Source organism: Camelus bactrianus, chromosome 15, assembly GCF_048773025.1.
Source record: "Camelus bactrianus isolate YW-2024 breed Bactrian camel chromosome 15, ASM4877302v1, whole genome shotgun sequence".
Classification (NCBI taxonomy): domain Eukaryota; kingdom Metazoa; phylum Chordata; class Mammalia; order Artiodactyla; family Camelidae; genus Camelus; species Camelus bactrianus.
The window spans coordinates 40,716,178-40,738,754 of NC_133553.1; the positions used below are offsets into that span (position 1 = coordinate 40,716,178).

Consider the following 22,577-nt stretch of genomic DNA (forward strand, 5'->3'; position numbering starts at 1 on the left):
TGCATCTTGTATTTCTTTTCCTTTCCTTCAGGGCAAAGCACACAAATGTGACATCTAATAAACTGTAGTTGATTGGATGCAGTTGAAGTGCAAACTAATGTACTGACTAAAAGGTTAAAGGGACATTTTCCTTTTTGAATAATAACAATATAACAATTAGCATACATTCAATTTCTAAAGTAAGAATTTAACTGTATCATTTCATAATCATCTGAATTGGATGAGTTAGTAAAAAAATTGCTACTTACTCAGAATTCGTGCAAACCCAAAGTCACAGATCTTGATTATTCCTTTCTTAGTTATTAGAATATTTTCAGGTTTCACATCTCTGTGAATACACTGTAAGAATATATTTGATTATTTCCCTGAGCCACCAGAACAACAAAGCATAATAAACATTAATGATTAGTTTAAATGATAAACACAGCCTGTGAGAGACATAAATATAAATACAGCTTTCCTTCACTTTTCAAAAAACTTAAATTGGCCATTTTTCCCTCGAAAATCTTGTCATACCAAAAGAAGAAAAAGGTTACTCCTTTAGGGAAGAAATTAAAATAATTATTGGATAGGAATTTTTCTCTTGAGAAGGGAGAATTATATAATCATTTCTTCCACTTTTTACTAGGCCCCACTTAAACGGTAAGAGATAAAACTCTGAATGAGATCACACTCAGTGTGCCTCTAACCGAACTGCTGCCACCCAAGAATCAAGATTCAGGCTGCGTGAGTGAGTATTGCAGATTTGAGATACTGGAAAAACATTCTGGTGACAACCAAAAGCAAATTCATTAGAGTGACCGTCTTATTTATCATCCAATCAGGATGTGTGATAGTGAGCGCTATCAATTACTACGCCAGGACAACAGACCACAACCGACCTGGGTAAGCCGGCATGTGTGGTCACCTGTTAACAAGAGATACTGAAGCCTTCAGCCTCCGCGGATGAGGACCCTCCACAGGGTCCGTTAAGAGCTCTCTTGAGACGTGAGCGCACGATGCTGCCAGAGTCGCTCCTGGGAGAGCAGGTCACCGCTGGGAGGCATTCTCACCTGAGTCCCCTGTGCAGAGAGACCTCACGGCTCCCTGCATCATCCTGCCACCCTGAGTGAGGCAGATGCTGCCGGCTGGACGTGAGAGAGCCAAGCTGGGGGTGTGGATGGAGGCGGGCTGGGTGCACCCCACCACTGTTACTCCACGAGTGGCTCTTCCATGCTGCGATGCCCCCGGAGAAAGCAACCCGGGCCCTAGTCTTCAGAACGTCAGCTTTCCACTTTATCCTCCCAACAAGCAAACAGATGAAAAGGCTGTTGCTCTCCTACAGCTCAGTCCTCACAGGGAGCTCTGCACCTTTCACACCACTTTCACAGGAATTAATTCATCCTTGAAGCAACCCTGTGATTGCAGGTGGCCACTGACAGTCTCCAGATTAAGTAGCACAACCACCAGTTCCTTCTGCCTCACCTCTCTGCTGTGGCGTCAGTCCATTTAAGGGTCCCCGTCAAACTGACAGTTTTGAAATCATTTTTTTTCTTTGTGTCTATAATAGCTATCTAGGAAGAGAACATGTTGAACCCTACATTCATTTTGGGTCACAAAAATGGCACTGGTACTAGAAGCTTCTTTGTATTTACTCTCATTACTGTCCACTGTTTCATAATTTGCACGACCAGCAGTTAGAAGAAAGCTTTTTAGTCCTCTTCAGAGGCCCAAGGCCCTAGATATTAATTTTAAAAAATACACTGTTGTAATATAAACCAGCACAGATTTGATCCTACCTTTTAGGCAACACATTAATGAAAACTGGATTGACACTCTGCGTTAGACTCACCTGTGATACTGACTGAATAAGGGAAGGTTATAACCCTCAGATGAGTCTGCGTCAAATCCTAAAACTCCTGGACTGTGGGTGGCGACTACCAAGCAAATGGACTTACACTGATACCCATCTACTGACCTATTTAAGTGTGCAAATCCATGGGAAACTCACAGCTATTTATTTTCCAACCAAAACATACAAAGGCAAATGAAGTCCTATAGAAACAGAAAAAATTATTCGTGTAGCTGCAGGTAAGAGAGCTACTGATAAAGAGGGATGGATGGAGTACTGAAGAAAGAAAAAGAGTAAAAATCACTGGGCAAGTAAGAAACAGAGCATGGAGAACAGACGATGCTCAGACACACAGCCTTCACTTTCTCCACTGCAAAGCTGCAGTGAGTGCAAACTCTGCAGTGCCTCCTGCAATCAGCTTATTTTCCACCAAAGAACAGGGAACTTGCAAGTCAAGGTAACCGAAACATTTTAATAGATTTGGGTTTCAAGCACAGCTTTCAGCAAACAATGCTCAAGTTGGGTCATTGGGGCTGGTGTACAATCTCATTTTTATAATCTTACAAGCCAGCAAGAAGAGGTGCCCATCCTTTAATTTTAAGAATCATCTCCGGAAACTTCCCCACCAGAAGCTGCTTCTTTACGCAGCCTGACCGAACGCCTGAGAAGGCTGTTCTTTGAGCCTTATGGATGGATACTCATACAGCAACGAGAAGGGAAGGAAATCTTTTTTGACAACCAGAACCATCAACAAGATGACGATGGTTGTATGGCCAGACACATCGTCTGTATCTTGGAAGCCACTGTAGTTTTGTCATTTTGACATGAAGTTCTTTCTGTCTAATCAATACACCAAATACATGAAAATCCATGAGCTCAAAATGATGCTGAATGGTCACTTCCATTACCTCATTCTAGCCACATTATCGGGTGAAAAAGAATAGAGTCAGTATTTTCTTAAGCCCAGTGCTTCTCAAAATTTAATGTGCACATGAATCACTTGGAAATCCTGTTCAAATGCAGATTCTGATTCAGTCGACCTGGAATGGGCCTGAGATTCTGCATTTCTAATGAGCTCTCAGGTGGTCTCTATGAACCACACTTTGAGTAGCAAGGCCTTAACCTCTTACTACTTTAACCTTCCTTTCTGGGTTAGGATCACCACTCTGGAGCTAAAAGGGCAGTCATGGCCTCCACAGGTGCAAAGCTCTGAATCTTCGGCAACACCGCAGGGTCACACTGCCTTTTCTAGTCCTTGAGAGTATCAGGACGCTTCCTTTAAAAATAAGGAGAGTATAAGGGTTTTAGATGTAGTATTGTAACAGCTTATATATGGTCTAGATTTTTTTCCCTTTGCATGCATTTTAGCTAATAGATTAAAAAAAAGGCTTACCATAGATAACATAAAAAAATGGGATACCCAGAGTTCAGAAGTAATTTCCACGTTGGAGGAATAACGTTTGTCCGAAAAATTATCCATTATTAATAAAGGTCATAGATTATAAATCAGAGGTTTTTAATATTCTAAAGCTTAAGGTACAGAACATGTTGTTCCAAGCAGAGAAGTGGTGGTGGTTGCATGGAGCTACAATAATGTTTAGGTCCAGTGGAAACAGTAAGTCATAATCAGGGAGGTATGTTGGTTGATTGACACATTCATTCATCCAGTTACTCAATAAATATTTCCTGAGCACCTTTTATATAAAAAGATCCATGCTAGGCATTAAAGAAATACAAAGATAAATCTGCTACAGACATTGCATGCAAGCTTACAATCGAGTACATGGGAAAGTGTCTGACTATATAGGGATAAGGCACAAACACTTACGGTAAACAGAATTTTTAAAAAATCATTGTAATGACCCATAAATCCAGCAGCAAACTTAGGTGAACTTGAATACCTCTCACAGCGTGGTGGAAATCAACAGAGATGTGGTTTCAATTCAGGGTCATCTTCAGCAATTATTTGACAGTACAATTTGCATCATGAAAAACAGGTTTATGTATCTCGTGAACAATATTCTCTATCCTCTATCAACAGAAAATAAAAGCTTCTGACTTATCCTAACAACAGCAACAAAATTCACTGACCTTCTTAAAACCAAAGGGAGCTTTCCCTAAGTATTGAAATTTACTTCCATGATCTTACAGTATTTTTCAGCAATCCCAGACTTCTCTGATAGATGTTCTGCTGGCATCAGAATTGACCATATGGTAGTCTGTATCTTTCCCTCGACGCTGCCTCTGTGTAGGCACCAACTCAAAAGGTCTAGAGTTATTTTTTAAAAAACTATCATAGCAAAAGCACCCAGGAGCCAATTTAAAGAAGCTTCTACTGGCCTGAGAGGGGACAATTTGAACATCAGAGAGAACAATGATTGCAAAGGATTGAAACACATCAAGTTCATAAGATCCGTAAGTTTATGGCAGTGTCCAACAGCTCCCCCAAACCCTTCACTGCTCACTCTTGGTGGATGCTGGGACACCAGCTCGTCACTCTGAGCACTGACAAATAAAGGGAATAGTCACCTACTGATCTGACTGTATTTTATAGTAGCCAGAGTCCATGATGGTAAGTTCTTCTCCACAGAGTTCCAGTTAATAAATGCAGAAGGGATAACAGAATTAGAAAATCACCACCTTTTAACCCTAATGAAATACTAGATAGAGGTTACAATTGTCTATGAATGCTAAAACCATCAAGTAAATGATCGGCAGGAAAAGGGATAATGGAGAGGGTCAAATGAGCACCCCCTGAACCCACTCATCTGAGAGTATCATAGCAGGAAAGCAGCTAGAGATTTCATGCCTCGTGATGTGGAGGCAACAAGAAGTGCACATGAAGCATTCCTGTCCAAAAAAACCGAACCCGGGCATGATCAAGCCTCATACACCAGCTGACAGTAAATACAGGTGAAAGAACAAGTTTAAGAAACACATAGGAAGCAATCAGCCAAAGTGACTTCTGAACCACAGCAGCTGTCACAGCGTGGTTCTAGGGCCAGCGGCTTCACTTCCAGCTGGGCAAATGCGAGCAGTGCAGATTCTCGGGCGCCATTCAGAACTCTGGAATCAGAAACTCGGGGGTGGGCCCAGCAAACTGTCTTAACCAGACCTGCAGGTGATTCTGATGCACACTCAAGTTTGACAACCATGGCCCTAAAACAGTTAATGATACGGGGAAAGAAGGTAGGGGAAGGGGGACTGTTATAGTCTTTTATAGAATCAAAGACTTAAGGGACATGAAAACAAAACAAAACTGAGTGCTATGATGAGATACACTACTGATACCCTGAAAACTTATATTAACCCAATTTAAAAATAATCACAGGCATCATTAGTATTGCAGCAAAAGGAAACATTAAGTTTATACAAACTTTTAATTCATAAGGAATGAGTAATTTGATTCTTACAGAAATTGGAAAGGGGCCATGAATAATGCATGATCTTCCTTCATATTCTGTAACTTTCTTTTGTTTTGCTCTCCTGGTTCTAACTTTCCCTCTGTCATTAGCTTCTCCAACAGACCCCTGAGCTATTTACAGGAAAAGAGTCATGGTGAAAAAATTAGCAAATAAATCAGAAAATGTTACTTACGTTATGTTTATGGCAGAAATTAAGAGCTTGAAGTGTTTGCCATAAAACACTTTTGATCACTCCATCAGCAATTCTGGGGAAAAAATAGAAAAGGAAATGAAACCTCTCAGGACAGGGTTTCAGGAGCAGAACTGGGAATAGAAATCGAATGGGCAGGGCTTGTCATGGCCAGCGAGTGCAGTGCAAAGGGGGTCTCGGAAAAAATTTTTAAAATGTTTTAATGAAAATTGGTTTACTGTTTTTTCATTATAGTTATATAATTTTCTTGTGTAATCTGAAGTTTTTAAATCTGTCAAAATGATATGTGCTTTTCATGAAAACTCAAACAATATAGACAAGGAATGAAAAGTGTTGATTCAATCTTGCTACCCTGAAATAGCTGCTGTAACTTACAGTGGCTGTCCCTTGAGCAATCTCAGGTTCTCTCCCTCTCTCTGCACTTACCTTTAACTTTAAATTAAATGCATTCACATGGCTCAAAGTTTCTGAAGCTAAAGGAATATCCATGAAGAATTCTCTCTCACACCTGCTTAGCCACCCATTTCACCCTTGGCAACCTTCCCCAGCCTCTTTCAGAAACATCCTATGCACTGAGGTACAGATACTAACATGTATATGTATATTCCAGTGGCCAAGGATTTATGACATGGATGCATCATAATTTACTTAGTCCCCAAGGATAAGCAATTAGATTGACCCAATTTTCACTTCTAGAAACGATGCTTCATCAAATATCTAATCATCTATCTTGTGGAAGTTGTGAGACAGGACGGAAGGGGACAGGGCACAGCCATTAAAGGAATGACAGCAGTGAGGACCAAGATAGCAGAAAATTCAACTCCCAGCAGACCTTGAGGCCCAAGACGGCAGGAGACTTGACTTCCAGTAGACCCTGAGCTTCATTATATGCTCACTGTAATATATGAGCATGGTGAATGACACGCCCGCAGGAGCCACGACACTTCTGAGGCTAACTATAAAAGGTCAGAAAGAGGGAGGTGGCCCAATTCCTGGGAATCCCAGCCCCTACCCCAAAGTAGTTGGAATACTCCTCCCACTTGTTAGCATACGAAGCTACCGAGACCAGAAACACTAGCAACACCGCACCTCACAGCCTCCCGCTCCCTCACCTCAGGAGACGGCCCGCACTCTGTCTGTGGAGTGTGTATCTACTTTCACTTTAAACTCAACACCCAACCCCTCACCTCATGGCCTTTCTCCTGACTTCTGAGATGGCCTGCCCTCTGTCTATGGACAGTACATCTCTCTGAATAAATCTACTTTTAATGAACTGTGTCTCCCTCTTGAATTATTTCCTGCATGAAGCCAAGGACCCTCACTTGACGGGGGCACGTCCCAGGGACTCACCTGAGACCTGACACATGGCCATCCTCTCACACCCCATTTTCCTGTATCAGTTGTGCAATTATCTTTTTAAAGGAAGTTCTAGAAGTGGGATTTCTGGCACCAGAGGTAGGCACATGTTATATTTTGATCCTGCAGGTATGAACTTCAGGTAGACTTGAGACCTTGCAGGAAAAGAGACATACTTGTAGACTGATCTTCAGTTCATCCAATTCTTGTTGGCAGTAAACACTCAAGTGTGTGCAGGAGCTGTTTTAGCACAGTTACCTACGCCTGTAAGCAGGCAGGTACACAGCCGGGGAGGCCGGGGAGAGTGAGGGGCCCATGAGAGTGCGAGGCTGGGAGCTTCTCACTCCTGCAGATTCCTTGCTCCGTGTGAAAAACATCGCGAAGGATCTTCCACTGGGGAATAGGGGTTCTGGGCAACTAGTGTCTGTCTGGGAGTACTTAGTTTACTTTGTGTATCCATTTCTAGCAACTGTAGCAATTACATTCCCTTTAACTTTTCTGTTGCTGTCTTTTCATTGCTCAGACCACTGACCCATGCCGACGCCTTCACAGCCACGTCTGCCAAAAACTACCCTCTCTGAGGGACGTCATGACCACGCACACCCCGCCAAACACCTGTGCGTCCGAGACCCTATCTCCTCGCTGTCTTGCCAACAAGACAGTTTTGCCGGTGTTACGTTTGCCAATCTGTGGTTAAAATAGAAAGATAACTTGATTTGGGTTTCATTCATTTCATTTCATTCATGATTTTAATTTTCACACTGATGAACATTGAATGTCTCCTTTTGTGTGCTCCCTGCTCATGGCCTGTACTGCTTTCTGATAGGCCTATTTACTCTTCTCCAAATTGATTTAAGAGGACTCGGTGTGTATCAGCGTCTGCCTGTGGCTGCGACTGTTTTTCCTAGTGTGTTGCTTCCTTTTCAACCCTGTTCATGGAGATGAGGCTGTGGTTTACTATTTAAAAAAAATCTGAAGAACAAGAGTTGTTTTTGTTTTTTTTTTTACAGAATATCTCCTGTAAGAATATTTTGATTAAAAGACATAAAATTATCTAATATTCCAAACACACCCATCACTCAGTTTTAATATTTTATCATATTGGGATTTTTGGGAGGGAAGTGGCAGGAGGTTTTTATTTGGGGGGCGTTGGACAATAAAAGCCAACAGGGTTTTCACCTGGGGTGGTGAGGTGGAGGGATGAGAAGGGATCTGAGAGGCAGCTGGGAGGCAGCCAGATTAGCAAGAACTGGCCTCTTGAGATCAGGGATTTGCAGAGAGAAGGCCCATGGGACATAACTTGTGGCCTGGGCTCCATGTATTTCCTTGACGGGATTTTGTATTTTGTTTAACAGCCTGGGCTCAGCTGTGCAGTCTCCTGCGGGCACTCACGAGGCTGCAGGGAGGCCTCACTCGCACGTCCGGGCTACCAGCCGGGGAGCCTCGGCGCCCCTTCACTTGGCCTCTCCAGCAGGATAGCCCAGGATTTTCCCCTGGTGACGGCAGCCATAACTGGATATTTAAATCATGTGTTTAGATCACTCTTTAAAAACTGAACTCATCATTGCACAGATGCAGCTGGTCGTGCAGAGCAGTGGGACAGCCTCTGTGACTGTGATTCGGGTGTGGCACTAGTGACCAGGCCCGGGAGGCTGGGGTACACACTGAGCACAACAACACGTGGGCTGCAGTTTTGCTCAGAGCAGTTTCCTCATCTCAGCTCACAATGACAGTGGCATGCCCCCCGACTCTGGCCTTTCCTCTCAATATTGTGAAATCACCTAATTCTCAGTGTTAAATCGCTTTCTGCTTGAAATGTCTACAGTGGTTTCTATTTCCTACACTGAATTCTGATATAGATTTATCCTCCTCCCTTCATGCAGAGCAGAGCCAAACCTGAGACAACACTTTACATTTTATAATGAGGCGGAAAGAACGGTACAGCCATTTGTGCAGACGAGACAGAGTCCGACCCCAGCCGTGCTGCCTCCTGGTCCTATCGCCTTGGGCAAGTTATCTGTGCCTTCAGTTTTCTGAGGTGGGAAAATGGAAAAATACCTCACCAGTTGACTGAGAAATCTGTCCCCAAAGAGTCTGGGTTTTGACATCACCATGGCTCAGGAGGTGAGGGTCTGAGATCTGATGAGGCCGGTATAGGGGACTGAGACCCAGTACAGGAATAAAAACAGCCTCGAAGGAGCAGGGAGAGGCCCGGAGGTGAGAAAGAGCGGAGAGTGTGGGGAAAACAACCAGGCGGCTGGTGCGGCTAAGACGCCAGGGAAGCTGGTGGGGCTGGTGGGGCCCAAACCACCGAGGGCCTCCTCAGCCTTGGCGAAGAATTTGCATTTCACTCTAAGTTCAGAAGGAAGTCATTGAAAGGACTCAAGAAGGCAAGTGACAAAACAGACAGAATGGATCTCTGGGGGCAAAGTGGATACCAGGAGGTTAATTAGACAGCTAATATTAATACTCCAGGTGAGATCTGGTGACTTAGATTAGGGTGGCGGTGGTGGAGGGAGGAAAATGGATTTCAGATCCTGGGAGGGACTGGCAAGAGTAACACATGCCCTACTCGTGTAGAGACGGAGCGCTGGGCGGGTCTAAGGACCCCAGGGGCCGGGGATGAAGGGCTGGGTCTGGGAAACCAGGTACGGGTGAGGGTTCAGAAACCGGCAGAACCCTGGTTACCAGCGCTAATATCGTGGAACTGGGCATGAAGTCATGTCATAAGGAACTCCCCAGCTATTGCTGTGGAAGAGGGGTGTTTAGCGGCATCTCACGGGAAGTGTCACGGCTCTGCTCAAACGAGAATCCTGTGAGCTGGATTCCAAGCAGAGAGATTCCATCTTAGGCAAAACAACATACGTACAAATAACAGCTGCAAACAAATGCCACTGATCTCACAAAGAGAAGATGGTTATGAAAGAGAATACAGAATCACAGAGTGCTCATTCCAGAAAGATGGAGCCCTGAGACATGATCCAGCCACAGTCAGCATTTCCCAAGGCATTCTGGCGTGGATAAAACCTGCAGAAGTCACCTGATACTCGACGTTTAAACAGTATACTTTGGGTGAGTGCAGAAATACTGACAGTAATAGTGAAGGCCTAAAAGCAAAAATCAGATATCCTGGATCAACCCTGAAGGGGTGAGGAAGGGTCGCAGGGTCGGGGATTCAGGCTGGATTGCTCAGAGGCTGCTCCCTTAGCCACTCAGGGAATCCTGGCTCTGACGTCAGAGCTCATTATCTCTGTTTTAGTTTGTTACATAACTCGATATGGAGAACATGATTTCATTATGGGTACCCAAGGCGAATCGGTCCTTGCTAACCTACAATAACCCAACCTGTATTTTGGCCTCCCAGCCGCCTAATGATTTCATGTCTATTATAAGTGCCCTCCCCCTGTCCCGCCTTTATCTCCTACCACGTTTCCACCTCCTCCTGAGCCCCATTAGCGTCTGCTATTCCCTGAACAGGCCAGGCTTGTCTAAACCTCCAAAGCTTTGTGTTTATTCATCCTCCTACTCCCTTCCCTAGGCATTCTCGAATTTCTCAGTGAGCTTTATTGTTCTTCAAAGGCTTGTAACTCTGCAAGGATTTTATCTTGTCCATTATTGTAGCTCTGGGGCCTGGAACAGTAACTGGTACCTAACAGGTGCTCAACTAAGCTTCTTTCTCCGGCACTCTCAGGAGTTGTACATAATAATACCCTGCAATAAACCCCTTTTTGCTTCAACTAGCTAGAGTGGACTCTGTTGTTGAATCCTAGTTAGTTCAGACTGTGATGCCAGGAGTGGGTCTGGGAAACAAAATCAAGGCCTTGGGAATCTCGGCTGTCTGATGTAGTTGGTTCTGAAGGGGGATGTGATTACCATTAGCGGCTGGAACGCTGGGAAATGGGCGTCCAGTGATGAACCCGTTATTTGCATAATCACCTGCGGTCATCTGGAATAAAGTGCCCATTCAAGACAAGGCTTTGCTGGACTGGGTGTGATCAAACAACATGGGAACATATGGGAAAGTAATAAAAGAAAAGTGAGATGGGCTGGCCATTTTTCATTTCACTGGAAAAAATAAATTGACAAAAGGATAGCTTTAGGGCTTTTACTATTTTGGTTCAAGGCACAGTTAGGACACCAGAATTTTCAATGTTTGCCCTTATTTTTTTTATCTGTAAGGCTCGCTCCATTGACCACTGGGACAACCATGAGATGACTGAAAAATCACACACTGAGAATAATCCTGCAGGGTGCTAAATGACAACACAGATTGAATTTATCTGAGGTTAATTAATTCCTGTTGATTAACTGTGAGTCACTAGTTTATACAGAACAAACAGAACCACAGTGATGTGCCCATCTATCGTGGTGCGGGAGAATCCATAGTCAGATCAAACCATTCTGATCATCGCTCTGGCTCTGCGTGTGAAGACAGTGAAGCAGTACTACTTGGCCTCTGTCACCCTGGGATCTCATCATCCCCAGTAAGTCAGGAAGCCATTTCAAAGGAAGACTCTCCCTGCCTCAGTATCTGGGACGTGAAGCCGGTGCTCCCCTAACTAAAGTATTTCTCACTGCTCACGATGCACTGCCATCCCTCCACCTACCCACACCAGCAGTCTTATGGGAAATTTTCTACAGTCAGTTAGCTGAGAGGAAATTCAAGCCTTTTATATGTCAATTATTCCTCAGTAAGGCTGAATTAAAAGAAAAAAATTGAAATACAGATTTGCAGATGTAATGATGTGCTGTCGCCAGCCAGGAGTGGATAGCTGTGGTTTTACAGACCCATGTAATAACAGCATGATAGTCATTTCCAATTGTTCCTTTATATCTGAGTCTTCATTAGATTTTAAGCTTCTTGAAGGCAGGATTATTCCATTATGTACAGAGCAATGATAGCGAAAGGAAATCCTTCCTATTGGTAGGGTGGTAATTCCTATCATGTTGCCAATAACTTACCTATGGTACCTATTTTGAACAGAAAAGGATCTTAGAGAATGGGAGTAGTTTAAATGTAATCAGATGAAACCAACTGCAGTTGCTTTACACACATGGAGTTTCTTAGCTGGAGCAAATCCAACACTGTATGCAGCTGTTGATCTAACAAGTGCTTTTCCCTCTACTCGAAAAGCAGAGGGCACAGGAGCCTTCGTTTGGCAGGGGAAGCAGTACACTTTCACACCTTACTCCGGTGTTAAATCAGCTCTTCTTTATGATACAGTTTAGCCCTCAAGTCTCTTGATTATCTCACCATCCCACACCTCATTCCACATGTCCACTACATCGATCATCTCATATCCACACATCAGTTATTTCTTCAAACTGTGAATTTACCCTAATGAGCAAAGGTCAAATAGGCTTGGTATGTATGCTGCCTGGTTGTTTAGGTCTGTGTGCTATTTACCGGGTTTTATACTCCGTTGGCTGTGATTTAAGTAGGTTTTAGGGAGGGAGTGAAAGTAGATGAATTTTAAATTAATCATTGTTACTTAAATTAATTAACCAAAATTAATCAAGTACCCAGGATTTCATAAAAAGAGTGGCATATTCTGCATTGTTCCTATTTGCATTTCGCTATGTAGAGCCACATCTCAGGGCTGACCAAAAGCACACTGTATACACTGGCACTGCTAAATGCACTTGAAAAACTCAGAGTGGAAAGTAGGGTAGTTCAGAGAGCTTTGTGGTTGCTAAATACATAGAGAACAAAAGAGCTGCTTGACTATGCCCTGCTCTTTGTTGCATCTGTGCATTCCTCCAAGATTGTCCACTTGGCCAACTCTTCCCCTTTTCAAAGTCTCAGCCCAAATGCTTCCTCCTCTCCAGAAACCTCCCTGATTCCCCAGGACCAATAGATGTTGGAGCTGCTTCTCCTGTGTATCCTGTGCACCAACAGTAACCCAGTCTAAATCATCATTTGTCATTGCTACACTGTCAATTGTAATTGCTACTTTGAATATCTGTCTCTTCTTTAGATTTTAACCTTCTTGAGGGCAGGATTGTGCCTTTATATCTTTCTATTCTCTACACCAGCAGGTGTTCAATAAAATTTCTGAAGTGAATCAATGAAAGAATGCAGGACACTAAGCTACTAAGATGAATTAGACATAAATTCTACACTCCAAAACCTCACAGTCTGGGAAGACACAATGCATAGAAAATATATAAGGTAGTAGGTACCAAGTACCATAACAGGGATGACAATAAAATTCCATGGGTATTCAAAGGAGGGAAGCAATCTCACCCAGGAGGAATCTCAGAGGTGGTAAAAATATCTAGGGTTTCACATTTTACTATTAAGTACTATATATTATATTTACTGTAAGTCAATACTTGTTTGCCCTTTGAGCACATCCTGAGGTTGGAGATGGGGGGCCAGCAGATGCATCCGGGTAGAAAGGGGCTCAGATTTGAATTTGCCAGAGTTAATCCCACAGATAATGAAACTGAGAACCGGCCAGACAGAACTTCAGTTTCTAGATTACTTACCCATTTGGGTTTCTTTCCAGCTCATTTAGTAGTGTATGATCACAGTATTCGAAAACTAAATGCATTTTCCTTTTTCTCCTGAACACTTCAATGAGGTTCACGAGGTTCGGGTGTTTTAATTGCTGCAAAGGAGTTGAAATACAAAGTTTGGTGATTTGTTTCTCATAATAGTTTTTCCCAGACCCCTTACAATTGTAAGAGCAGAAGACCTTGCTTATCATCCTCTCTGTATCTCTCGTGGAGAATTTTATTACAGTTACTCACAAGAGAAAAACTACTCTGAGTAAGAATCATAGAATCTTAAAATTGGAAGAAATTTAAGAATTTATCTTATGTACCCCATAATAAAGGGTAACTAAGCTGCTTGAATCTCTCAGAGATAGCACATAAAGTACAACTTAAAATACAAACACTAAAATAAAAAATATTTTATGCATTTAATGGAAATTCTAAATAAAAAGTCATAAAATGAACTGAATAAAGAATGGTAATGGAATTATTGAGCAAAAGACTATAAAAATCATCAATACCCATTTAGCTTACATATCGCCATGGATTTAATGGAAATGTCAGCTGGATTTAAACCCGGTCTGGATTTTAGTGTTGGCTCTCAGAAATACTAGATCTCAACCCTCAAATCTGATTCAACTGCATATTCTAGGAGTCCCTACGGTTGGTCTGTGTTTTAAATTTATCACATTTTCAGCTCTCTTCTTTGATTCTTGTTCTCTCTTATGCTCAGATGTTTTTTGTGTTAAATTTGATTCCCAAACTGAAGCATTTCACGAGGCAGCCTCTGTTTAATGTTGTAAACCGCCCCCCCCAAATCAAACTAATCTTGACTAAGTAAAATCATCTGTCACTAGAGTAACTGCACAATTTATCATCCAACCAGTTTAACAAGTATAAGCCAGGACTGTTCCTGGCAAATTGACACATACGGTCATCCTGCCTCTGGCTAAGGTGACCGTATAATTTCACATACAAACCAGTATACTTTTGAAAGAAGATGCTAAGCAGACAAACAGGATGCTAACCAGACTGAACAATGGTACAAAAGCTACAAACCAGGACATCTGATCATTCCTGCTTATAACGCATCTCCGTGTTGTTGTCCCAGTATGGGAGACAAATCAACTTTCTAAACCCTATGCACCACTTACTCAGAAAGATATATGGAGAGAGAGAAGTATTTTGTATATAATAGAAGCTCAGTACATGTTTTGCAGGTCCAGTAGAGTCTTAAGTATGGGGGCTTATATAGCACCCTCTCCCTCAGGACTTGTAAGCACGGCTTGACCAAAAAATAGAACCACCATGAAGAAATCACCCTGTGATTATGTGCCTGCTGCTCCGCAGTGCGGGATAAAGGGAATCCATTATACGTTAAGGACATGCCCAGAGCACCAGATCCATTTGTTTTCTATGTGCTCCACCGTCGACAAGAGCAGAAAGGCCAACAGTGGAGGAAACAGGTCACACAGGTGAGCTCAGTGCTGAGGCACAAACTGCAGGACAGGAGCGAAACGGTCTCTGCCAGGAGAGTCAGGGAGTCCCGGGTGCTACGGTGGATGCAACGGCAAGGTCAGATCTCCTGCCTTTGGGTAGATCGGCAATTTATATCTTTTCTGCAAATAAAATGAACTTAGCCCAGAAAAATAGTGACTTGTCAAAAGTAAAACAGGTAGTAGCAGGAAGCAGGGGGAGGGGAGGGGAATCAGAGCAAAATGTAAATAATAGGAGCCTGTGAGGAAGGTAAGGTAGATGTATCACAGAAGGGATCTGTTCAGGGCACAGGGTGAAACATACCAAAAGCAGGAAAGATGTACATTCATTCTGAGAGTCATCACCGGAGACCAGAAAGAGTTGGAGTCTGGCTACTTTTAACCTTCAAGTGCACTGTCAAATTGCGCACTTGTAACCCAGGAGGTTAAGCATTAACTTTACTTGAAGGCTTGGTGGGAGAGGGTGGATAAAAAGCATCTTTTATTAGAAAACAACCCACTGCCATGTTCAGACACACCCTGCAGTTCAGTTCTGTGACGAGCTGGCTGTCTGACTAGCGCCCTCTGCTGGCTACGAGGTAACAGGGAACTTTTTTTGTTCCTTGTTTTTTAAATCATGATGGGTGTGCTCTTGAAAACTCCATGTTTATCAAATTACATTTTAAACGAAACACTAAAACTTTTTAGTTGAAGAAACCTACTACAAATAATACTTGAAAAGGATAGATGATATAATAAATATTATCTCTCTTAAAAAACTGGATTTCTAGTGTTTTCCTAAGAACAGATGACACCTGTCAAAAGTAAAGGTCAGCTGTGTGTTTCTGAGGAAATCAATTTCGTTACACAAAGTGTGGTCCATGGACAAGCAGCTGCTGGCTCCATCAGGGAGTTTGTTAGAAATGCAGAATCTCAGGCTGACCCCAGGCCTCGACTCAGAATCTGCATTTCAACAAGAACCACCTCCCTCCCCAGATCCCGGTGAGCGTCAATATTTGAGGAGCGCCAGGCGACGCCTCCGTTTCCTCTCTGATGAAATAAGAGTGCTGGATGAGAAGCATCTCTAAGCTCTCTCGTGGCTCTAAAACTGTAAGATTTTTAGGATAGGAAAAAGTTTACACTGAGAACTAATGACGCTTACATATCAGATCCTATCAGAGTAAAAACAATTTCTAACAAAACGCTTGTGTCATATGTCTATACACAGCTGGGGGTGACAGTCGATATGTCAAGAGCCAGTGGAGCACAGGCAGGGACCAATCCACGCTGATGCCTAAAGGGGCCCTGGCACAGTCCTATGGGCCCCTCTGTGCCAGGAATTGCTCTCTTAGTTGCTGGTTTGCGGGGAGAAGTAGTTGGGCTGGAGTGGGATGCTTGGGGGGAGCAGGGGTGGGGGAAGGCCAGGGTTGAAGGGGAGGGTAAACACTGGGATGAGGGGACTTAGGACCAGCCAGAACGGAAGAACTTCAATATTCTAACCATCTGTAGCTGTACTCATAATATTAGTAAAACATCAGAGCGGCCAAAGTCCAAAGTGATGATCAATTTACATAGCTGCTGATACAAAGAAATTTAAGTCCAATGGGGAAAGAAAAATCACTTTAAAATCCTCTGTAATTTTGGCATACACATTTCACCCAGTACCATGCTATTACAGGTGGACAGAGGAAGCCAACCTACCTTCAACATACGTATTTCTCGTAGAGCTATTTTCTTAACCACAGGATCGTCTTCGGATTCCACAAATTTTTTGATAGCTACCACTTGTCCAGAGGTTTTGTTTCTGCATTTGAATACAACTCCATAAGACCCTTCTCCAATCTTGGCCAATTTTTCATACTTTCCCATTTGAGCTGAAGTGACTTAAATTACTGGTATCGATCGACTTGCAGTTCAGCACTGCACCTGGAAAATAAGAGGACTCAGCTTAATCATTTTACCAAGGACAGTGCTTCACAGTTTTCTATGTAAAGCCAATTAGCCCAGGATGCCAAAGATTTATTTCCGTCAATTTATTCTAAATACACTGAAAAATATTTGGACATTGTTTTGTTCATTTAGTTCAGTCCTATGCTGTTCTTTCACCCACTGCAAAGATTCCATGTATTATTTCTTGTAATGGGTCTGTGTTTACTTCAGTGAACTGGGAATTTATAGAAAAGAACCTTATCCAGTCTACTGTCATTATCCTCAAGAAAATGATTAAAATGTGATGCTGTAGAATCCAGCTGAAGGAACACTGTGTACTCTGGTGTGTGGTGTTTATCTTTTCCCTCCTAACCCTTGTCAGTACTGCGGTGAGTAGGACATGGTACAAAGTGCTCTACTGCCACCTGGTGGATAAAAGAAAGAGGGCTGTTGAACGAAGCAGCTATCAAAAACAGTAAAATCTTTCCAGAGCATTTACTGCCCTTAACTTTTATATTATGAAGGAATGGATCCTTAAATTCTTAGATCTCAAAGAAAATAATAATAAAGCACAAAAAGAGGAAAGCTTTTTCTAATTTTTCATGAATGTTTTCACATCCATAGTGATTTCTATTGAAATATGAGGCTTGATTTTTCTGACTTGCATCACACATTCATAAATTTTGTGGTGACTGGTTTACATATTAAGTAACAAGTAAGGCCAGTGTAATTAAACATATCAATGTAGCAATTAAAAATACACAAATTCTAAATAGTCTCAAAAATCCCACCCCAGTTTTTCCAGCAGTATCTTAATACAATCTAATAGTAATAATAATAGTTAGCAATTAAATAACATTGTTCTATGCAAATTACATATAATCTGCACAAATACCCTATGAAGTAGGTGTTATTCTTATTCAGTTATACAGATGAGGAAACAGGCACAGTGAAGCTAGTATGAAATTAGAACTCAGGCAGTCGGGTTCCAGAAATCACAATTTGAATCACAACACTACACTGCCTCTCAGTTGATTCAAGAGAACGCACAATTTGAAGAACCACTTATTCCAGGTTTTAGGATTAGTGAAATGTCAAGTGACAGAGCTGACCACTTTAAAAAATTCTCGTGTTTCAAATGAGTACACATTTTTAACTTCACTCTTATTCAGTCTCTTCCATCTACAGATTATCTCAGTGGTGAAAGAAATCATCTGCTCTGGCTCGCAGACAACTGGGAAAAGTGTTTCTGAAATAAATGACTACTGCCATACTGCTTTACACATGCTATTTCTTTGTTAGTGTTGTAGATTCTATTCTCTCTCTTATAAAAGGAAGACAACTTGAGCAACACACTAAGATACCAGCAAAACCCATCACAGATTATACTCTGAAAACTCTCTTAATTATACTGTATTTTAAAATTGGGGGGTAGGGCATAGCTCAGCGGTGGAGCGGGTGCTTAGCATGCATGAGGTCCTAGGTTCAATCCCCAGTACTGCCATTAAAAAACAAATTCATATAAATAAATAAACCTAATTATCTCCTCTTCCCCCCCAAAAAGAACAAACAAACAAACAAAATAGGTACTATGATCTTAAAGCTATTTAGATAGAAGCATGCATACACTTGTTTTTCTATAGCCTAGAAATAGGTGACTGGGAAGAGGACAAAAGAAACCATGCGTTTGCTTTAGAAATTTATTGGTGCAGAACTTTGTAGATTTATGAATTTAGCCTACTTGATAAGCACTATGGTTATCGAGGGAAATTTTGAACGTGCCACAAGACTTAACTATAAAGTTGTAGTCTACGTGTTATTTTATTTCCTGCTAAGTAGGTGATTTGATCTACTGATCTATGATTTTCCTTTTCTTTCAACAGGTTCATATTCAGATATGAACAGGCAAAATATTTAGATATCTGTCACATCAGCCAAACTGCTGAATATGATCAAATGAAGCACCAGAAAATAGAACTTCACCGGGTAGCGTCTCAGTATTATCTGTTTTCTGAAGTCCTCACAGGGTTCATGGAAGATGAATCTGAACCGGCAGGAGTCAGAACATGGCAGGAATTCCACAAAGGAACTGAGGGCTCTAACTCCAGCTCACCTGGACTCCACCAGAGTTTTTAGAAGCAATAATTCCTAACCTTTCACCTGAGGTCCTGACCAAATATCTCACTGCTCGATGAACTCTCTGTAGGAATGGACAGAACCAGCTCAAAATCAGGACATTCTAAGCCAAATGCCCAGACTTGCTCCACGTTGCATCTAAATGGCTTGTGAAGAGATGTGTGGTGAAAACTCTGAGGTAGCCAAGGATAGTGGCAGTTCCTTAAATAGAACCTCTCTTCATATCTGTTTCACAAAGCTACAGAAGTCAACTAGAACAATAAAACTGCGTAAACCCAATGCCTTCAACATCACAAGGACAGAGAACTACGAACTTATATAGAAAAGTAAACCCCCGATTTTGGAAGAGGTATCTCTGAAGCTGCCATTGTAAACTTTTGCAGAGAGCAAAGACAGGAGGGGGGTGTGATCTTGAAAAATCATAAAGAAAAATAACTAAAAAATAAACCAAAGGAAAGCATAAGAAAGTAAATAATGAAACTGAAACAGAAATTAGTAAAGCAGAGAATACAAAAAATAGTAAATCTAATTAGTAAACCAAAATCCTGGTTCCCGGAAAAATTTAAAATAGACAAATCGTTAACTAACTTACTGAAGGAAAAAAGGAAAAACAATATGCAAAATAAGAAATGACAAGAGGGAGTAACCATCAAAACAGAAGACTTCTTTTTTTTTATTCTTGAGACTACTTTGCAGGCATCTATGCAGATGAATTTGAAAACCTAGATGAAATGGATAACCTCCTAGGAAAATAGAGTCTACCAAAATTTGCCCAATTAGAGATTCAGAATTTAGACTGGTTTCAGTACAGGAAGTGGAGAAAGTTATGTTTTCAAAAAATCCCACAAAAAAGCACAAGGGGTCAGACTTTGACTAGGGTGGGGTAAAGAGATGGGCAAGTCCTTTTCCTAAAACACAAGCATAAGACTAAGCAAAATTTTGTCCAAAAAAGAAAAAAAAAAAAAAAAAAAAAAAGCAAGCAACCAACCAAACTCCAAACCAACAATTTTCAGTATCTGGAAATCAAGCAAAAGCAAAAAAAACCAAAAAACAAAAAAACAACAACTGGAGAAGCATTTATTTGTGATAAGCTGCTAGAACTCCACTTAAGAGCAGTGGGTCTGTGGCTTCTTGCCTGAGGCTGTTGCCATCCATCCTCTCCTCTGTCCCCCGGCTCAGCAGGTGTAGTGGTGTGACCAGCAGGTGTAGTGGTGGGCTGGCCAGGCCAGCAGCCTTACTCCCGGGGGATGTCTCTGATATGGCTCAGAGGCTGAAAACCTGTGACAATATGTCAGTAAAATTCCTACCAATTCAGTATGAAACAAATGGGAAAGGAAACAGGTTTGTAAGCCTGAGAATGTGGTCCAGTTGGGGTGAGGTGTAGATTAGCCAGAAATTTATGGGAAGACCCTAAAAATGAAAGAACCATAGAAAGGCGAGATCAGCTTTCCACACATCTCTGGCTAACTGGGAAGCTGCAGGCACACCTGGGGAAGACCTGAGAAGGCCTAGAGGAAAGTCAACGCTGGCCAGGTCTGAGGACGGGCTGAATTTTGAATGCACTCCCCAACCACACGCTGATCCCCTGGAAGAGAGTGAAAAGCTTATGTCTGAGTACCAGCACTGCTCAAACTACTGGTGACTGCCAAGCTATGCAGACAGTGGTGACTTCTGCAAAAGCCAGGGTGAGAAAATAAAACTGAGCAGACACTTGGGAGGAGACAGATCCTAGGATACCGGCAGGTTGCAAAAACAAAAAACAGCCCATTAAAAAAAAAACCCTCAGGGGAGAAAAATCAGAATCTAGAATTTCTGGATAACATATTATCCAAAATGTCCAATTTTCAATAAAAAATTATAAGGCATGCTAAGAAAAAGGAAATTGTGACCAATACTCAGGGGAAGTCAAGAGAAATGAATTCTGAGTGGATCCAGGTATTGGATTTTGCTGACAGACTTAAAAAACAGCTGTTACAAGTATATTCAAATAAATTTAAATGATAATTTAAAGAATTAAAGGAAAACATGGTAACTCAATAAATAGGGAATCTCAACACAATAATGAAAAGTATAAAAAAGAACCAAATGGAAATATTAGATTAAAAAAAATACAACTGAAATGAAAAATTCACCAGATGTAATCAACAGAAGATTTGAGATGACAGGAGACAGAATCAGTGAGTCTGAAAACAGATGGCTAGAAAATGACCAATGAAGGAAAAATACTGCAGATGAACAGCACCTCAGAGACCTGCAGGACAAAATCAACAGTACCAACTTACATGGAGTGAGATTCTCAGAAATAGGGCAGTGAAAAAAAGGGGCAGAAAAAAAAACTGAAAACGTCATGGCCAAAAACTCTCCAAACCTAATGGAAAACATTAATCTACAGATTCAGTAAGTTTAACAAATCCCCAAAACAGGATAAACACAAAGAGATCAGTAAGTGGATACATCACAGCCAAGCTGCTGAAAACGTAAGAGAATATCTGAAAACCAGTGAGAGACAAACGATAAATGCTGGAGAGGGTGTGGAGAAAGGGGGACCTTCCTACACTGCTGGTGGGAATGCAGTTTGGTGCAGCCACTGTGGAAAACAGTATGGAGACTCCTCAAAAGACTAAAAATAGACTTACCATATGATCCAGCAATCCCACTCCTGGGCATATATCCACAGAGAACTTTAATTCAAAAAGACACATGTACCCCAATGTTCATAGCAACACTACATACAATAGCCAAGACATGGAAACAACCTAAATGCCCATCAACAGAGGACTGGATAAAGAAGCTGTGGTATATCTATACAATGGAATACTACTCAGACACAAAAAATAATAAAATAATGCCATTTTCAGTAACACAGATGGACCTGGAGATCGTCATTCTAAGTGAAGTAAGCCAGAAAGAGAAAGAAAAATACCATATGACATCGCTCATATATGGAATCTAAAAAGACAAATGAACTTATGAACTTATTTACAAAACAGAATCAGACTCAGACATAGAAAACAAACTTATGGTTACCAGGCAGGGAAGGGATAAATTAGGATTTTGAGATTTGCAGATACCAACTACTATATATAAAATAGATATACAATAAGTTTATACCATATAGCACAGAAACTATATTCAGTATCTTGCAGTAATCCATAATGAAGAATATACAAATGAATATATGTATGTATACGTATGACTGAACTACTATGCTGTACACCAGAAACTGAAACAACATTGTAAACTGACTATACTTCAATAAAAAACCCCACAAAACCCCAAAACCAAAACCAACCAACCAACCAAACAAAAAACAGTGAGAGAGAACTACTCACAGACAAGGGAACAGCAATATGATTAACGCCTGATTCCTCATCAGAAAAATAATAGCAAAAAATCAATAAAGCAAAAAAAATGGTTCTTGAAAAACATCAACAAAATTATTGAATCTTTATCTAGACTAAGAAAAAAGAAAGAAAAATTACCAAAATCAGGACCACCTACAGAAATTAAAAAGGTAAAAAGAGAATATTATGAACAACTTTATGCAACCAAATTAAACTACTTTGTTGAACCAATGCCTAAAAAGACACAAAATACCAAACTGACTCAAGGAAAAACAGAAAATCTTATTACACCCATAATAAAAAATAAAGAAACTGAATTGGTAATTAAAATCTACCCACAAAGAAAAGCCCAGGCTCAGATGGCTTCAGAGAGAAATTCTATTAAAAATT

The 22,577-nt window shown here is 41.4% G+C and overlaps 1 protein-coding gene across 3 annotated transcripts in view; it reads right to left on the reverse strand.

Moving 5' to 3' along the window:
• CDKL4 (cyclin dependent kinase like 4) overlaps positions 1-22,577 on the reverse strand; it is a 41,999-nt gene that overhangs the window by 15,307 nt on the left and 4,115 nt on the right. For all 3 annotated transcript variants that reach the window (XM_074378753.1, XM_074378751.1, XM_074378752.1), the window contains exons 2-5: positions 16,480-16,704; positions 13,295-13,416; positions 5,429-5,501; positions 249-339 (exon numbers count right to left, since the gene is read on the reverse strand). In XM_074378753.1, coding sequence (XP_074234854.1) covers positions 249-339; positions 5,429-5,501; positions 13,295-13,416; positions 16,480-16,647 — 454 coding nt within the window. In that variant the 5' untranslated portion in view covers positions 16,648-16,704. The remainder of the gene's footprint in view (positions 1-248; positions 340-5,428; positions 5,502-13,294; positions 13,417-16,479; positions 16,705-22,577) is intronic.